Below are 5124 nucleotides of genomic sequence, written 5' to 3'. Positions count from 1 at the left end.
TACTTTGATGAATTTATTTGAAATAAATATATATATATACACACACAAACATTTATTTACAAAAAAAATCATCACATAAAAAGTGATAGCAAGCCAAGCACAAAAAAGTCAAAAAGGTTACTTCCTATGGACTGAAATTTTATTTTATATTTTATTTTATTTTTATTCATATTTTATCAGTGTTTTTTTTTTTTTTTTTTTTTGGACCAGCTGTCCATCAAGACTACACAAAAAAAAATGCTTTTACTGTTATAAAAACAGAGAGTTGTGAGCATTATTGGAATTGAATTGTTAGAATAACCAGCTGTCCATCAAATGCATCCCATATTCATTAAAAAAATATCCCAGCTATCATGCCCTAGAAAGTGTAGTCACAAAGCTGGCCATGAATAAACCAATTTTCATAAATTGTTAAGGCATAGTTTGATTCCCCACTGACACTTCTGTGCATAGACTAAAGCACCAGCATTCAAAAACATTGAGCAAAAGCGATGAAGATGAAAATGTGAGCGTGTAAACTGCCTCTCAGGGATGTGGGTTATTCATCAGATTAGACAAACTCACCTGCTTGTGCATTTCGATGTTCAGCCCATAGGACATCTCATAGTACTGCAAAGAAATAAAGCAAGTCAGACATGATTATGCCGCATTACAGCTCTAATACACAGAACTGAACATCTAGGACCTCAGCGTAACATGTGCGTAAGTAAGTGCTGAAGTGTTAGCCTCGCTCATCATCCACACGTCTACGAGCAGTGCAACACAACCTCGGCCGCTAAACAAGAGCAGGGAGCATCAGTGATGGAGCCAGAGTTGGATCAGGGTCGGCTTTGCCAAGCAGTAGTAGGTCCCTAAAGCAATTACCACCAAGGCAAAGCGGACGCCCACCCTCCCTATCTTCCAGCGGGTGCGGACAGAGCGGGGGAACCCGATAGGCTATTAGAGGGAGGGAGGGCGCTCTGGCTGATGCGCGTGAGAGCAACGGCACACAGATTAAATGAGATTAAGCCGCTCGACGGATCAATTAGAGGCGGAATATCAGACGGCAACACGAGGCCCGGGCCAGAGACAACACTGTTAGAGCAGAGGGGAGGGAATATCATCGGGGGATGGAGGAGAAGAGAGAGCAGAGTACATGGACAAAAGAAAGAATGGCAGGCAAGGTAGAAAAGGAAGGGATGGAGGTAGAAGACTAGGGAGGAGATGAAGTCAGATCATACAAGATGGAGCCAGAAGCATCACAGCCAAATTTAAACCGATAGATTTTTGAGGAAAATGGATTTTGAAGGCAGCTTCTTAAAAAATTTACTTGCATTGAAAGTAAATATAATATAACATAATATAAAATAATATAATATAATATAAGACTGTGAGAACTGCCAAATATAAGAACTGATAAGTAAATAAATAATTACAAATATATAACAATATAATTTAATAATAATCACAAAGTTGTTGATAAATTATTTAAAGCTAAAATATAATACTACATAAGAACCACTAAATTGAAAAAAACAATAAATAAATAAATCCAACAAAAAATATACAGAAAAATCACCACATATTGAAAAAAAAAAATACATATAATTTCTAAGAGCCAAAGTTGTTTGTAAATAAATAAATAAATCAAATAATCATACATAATAAAGAACCATATCATAAAGAATATAATAAGACTAAGAACTGCCACATAAGAACCACTAAACTGAGAGAAAAAAAAATTACTGCCAAGTTGTAAATAAATAAAATAAAGCTAAGTAATATAATATAATATAATATAATATAATATAAACAACCACTACAGTACATACTGCAAGAATCACTTAACTGAAAAAAATATATATACACATGCATAATAAGAACTACGAAATTGTTTGTAAGTAAATATACTATATATAATAATAAAAAGTAATATATAAAGAACCATCAAATTTTAAATAAGTAAATAAATAAACAAGTAAAAAAAGAAAATGTAATATAACCTCCTTTAATAAAGTCGCCTAGAATACCAAGTGAGCCCAGCTACGCCACTGAAGTCCCCTCAAAAAAATAAATAAATATATTTGGTGCATGACGCCTCCGCGTGGACAGGAGGTACAGAATGGTAATAGAGCAGCAGAAAAGACAGTGCAGACCGAGAATAAGACACAATGGAATAAGACAGGTAAGGGCTAGGTTAGTTTCTGGCGGATGTTAATATGTTCCCGCACATCTAACGTAAGGCACGTCCCTCTGGAGGAGAGCGCGTTCAGTGCAGACTTACCATGATATAATGACGCTGCATTTCTGACTTCTCACTGGCCAGCTTGTCACATTCGAGCTTCAGACTGGAGAGGGAAAAGAAAGACTGGTCAATGAAAAAAATTTAAATAAAAAACGTAGACACCAGACATATATTATGCAACAGAGGCTGAAGAGTTCAGAATGCTTCAGCCATTTTTTAAGATTTTGGGCTTCTTCACATTCTATTGGTTGTGTCTGTAAATAGGGAGAAGAATTTAGTGTTAATAAACTGTTTATTTTAGGAAAACCACACAAAAATGTCTCTATTATGCATCAGCTCTATAGGCTCTGAAAACAGCAAATAAGGGTCACTGATTTTTAGCCAATCAAGTAATTAGCCAATCAAAAAAGCCATCTGGCTGTCAATCATTTTGCATGTTTGGGTTTTTTTGTGATGATTTTGAGCAGCAGGGTTTGAAGAACGGAAAACAGTGGATGTTAGCAAAATGGCAGAAAACGCTTATAGAGAACATTTAATCTGTTGATTATTTTTTGTAATAAATTAACAAGGCTGTAAAAAGCACTCAAAAAATACACTTCAGTAAAATTTTCATTGAGTATCTGTACTCTCACTTAATTAAAAGAACAATTATCTTGCCAAAACATACTTGAGTAAAAGTAAAAAAGTAAAACTTTAAATTGTACTATAAATTAAGTATTAAAAAGTAAAAGTATCGTAGCAAAAAAAATAAAAAAATATTCAAGTAAAAGTAGTCCATTTAAATTGAATAAAGTAAAAAAAAAAAAATTCCCCAAAATAATACTCAAGTACAGTAATCAAGAAAAATTTATAGTATTTTACACCCCTGTAAATCAATTAATTGTATAAAAGATTTTTTTTCTTTAGTTATGTCTTATTTTACCCAAATCAGGACCCCAAATCAGCCACATTTAAGAATCGCTAAATTGTGAAAAAAAAAAAAAAAATAGGAAACAATTTACCTGGAGAAAAAAAAATGCTTAGAGAACATTTAATCAGTCAAATATTTGTGTGATAAATTAATTGGATAAAATTTAACAGAAGATTGGCTTAATTTCTTTATATATAAAATGTATAGATATAATAATATATATTATGTATAAATCAAATTTTATATTTAAGAGAAGGTGTCAGGACGGGATTTTCATACAACGCTGACTGGAATCGAACCAGAATTTCCCATACGAGCACCACAGCTAACTGCGCCTTCAGCATGTGTGCAAACCACTAGCCTTTCAAGCCACATTATTTCTTTTGTTCCCAAAAAAAACAAAAACTTGATTTCGATTTTTCAGTTTGTGGGAAATCCAATTAGAAGTTCCATATGGAAAAGAGTGTTGCATGGGAAAACGTAAGGGTGAAAACAAGCCAAGAAACAGTATCTGATCTATATAAAAAAAAAGTGCCACTACATACTAGAGGTTTTTGTTTTGTCGCCGTATGACAAGCATTCTGTCTCTTCATACCTCTCCAGTCTGCTGCTTCCACTTATCCCAAAAAGGGGGGGAAAATCCTGGGCTGTTATGACTGTGTAACATATATTGGGGGTTGTCATGGTGACCATCCTCCCTGCTGCCAGGCTACCTGTGATTGGCCATGCCAGCCACTGATTGGCCGAGACCTCCTGAAGGTTCCAAAGATGCTCTCGCAGAAAAAAAAAAAGACGCCAAAAAAAAACGACACATTGATGGAGTTTTATTGCCGCTTCTTTCCGCCTCCAAATCGCTCCTGCTGTCATCCTTATTTTGATTTATGTATTCCCTGATCTATTTATGCATTTGTAGCAGGGAACGACAGCTCGGGCGAGGCTCTGGGGACTGCCTGCAGTACATTTCCTTTAAAAGGCTGAACGCAGCACCAAAAAAGCCCTTGTCTTTTGAATCTCAATTGAAGTCAATGGCGGCGAATCCATGCTCTGAATACACACAGAAAAACGTAGGGCCTATTCTTCTGTGAACCAGGGTTAAATGAGGGTTTGCTCGTTGTCATGGGAATAGGGAGGGAAAGACATGTTGCCTTAAAGACAGGACAGTAGCAGCGTCTTTGTTTCTTTAAAAAGAGTCTTCCGTCTCGTCTACAGGAGTCAAAGCATCAGACGGATCAGATCACAGTAGCCGCTCCGTGTTAATCGGCAAGGGAATAAGGCATTGGGGAAGCTTGTTAGAAGCGTTAAAAAAATATGCCTGCTAATAGTAAGTTTAGTTACACTGCTTTGTAGAGGACTGCCTTGAAGAAATGGTTCAAAAATAAATGTGGTTCTAAACTCATATGGCTTGCTTTCTTTCTTCTGTGGAACACAAAATGAGAAATCTTGATAATGTACTGGTCGCTCTTTTCTAGTGAAGTCCGATTCAAGAGCAAATGACTCTTATGAACTGGTTCTTTTAATGGACTGCACAAGAAGATTCATGAGTTATGGGACTGAATCCAATCTGGTGATTCTTTCACATAATGAACTCACTGAATCAGAGCGGTGACTGAATTAACATTTGATTTACTAAATCACGAGTCATTACTTTCCGACCTGTAATTTTCAGGTTGCTCTTTTCTACCAGATTTAAAGGGGTCATATGATGCGATTTCATTTTTTCCTTTCTCTTTAGAGTGTTACAAGCTCTTGGTGCATAAAGAAGATCTGTAAAGTTGCAAAGACTAAAGTCTCAAATCCAAAGAGATATTCTTTATAAAAGTTAAGTTAGCCACACCTACCTAAAACGGCTCGTTCGAACACGCCCCCACATACAGTGGGGCAAAAAAGTATTTAGTCAGCCACCAATTGTGCAAGTTCTCCCACTTAAAAAGATGAGAGAGGCCTGTAATTTTCATCATAGGTATACCTCAACTATGAGAGACAAAATGAG

General features: G+C 35.9%; 1 protein-coding gene across 1 annotated transcript in view; it reads right to left on the bottom strand.

Moving 5' to 3' along the window:
* The window catches only part of tle5 (TLE family member 5, transcriptional modulator), a 45939-nt gene that overhangs the window by 8159 nt on the left and 32656 nt on the right, over window positions 1-5124 (bottom strand). Inside the window, exons 3-4 of the mRNA XM_016527005.1 lie at window positions 2264-2327; window positions 565-609 (exon numbers count right to left, since the gene is read on the bottom strand). Of these exons, the coding sequence (XP_016382491.1) occupies window positions 565-609; window positions 2264-2327 (109 nt within the window). The remainder of the gene's footprint in view (window positions 1-564; window positions 610-2263; window positions 2328-5124) is intronic.

Source organism: Sinocyclocheilus rhinocerous, unplaced genomic scaffold, assembly GCF_001515625.1.
Source record: "Sinocyclocheilus rhinocerous isolate Xijiao unplaced genomic scaffold, SAMN03320098_v1.1 scaffold1294, whole genome shotgun sequence".
Classification (NCBI taxonomy): Eukaryota; Metazoa; Chordata; class Actinopteri; order Cypriniformes; family Cyprinidae; genus Sinocyclocheilus; species Sinocyclocheilus rhinocerous.
Note: the sequence above shows the minus strand (reverse complement) of the source record. Positions and strands in the feature narration are given on the sequence as shown.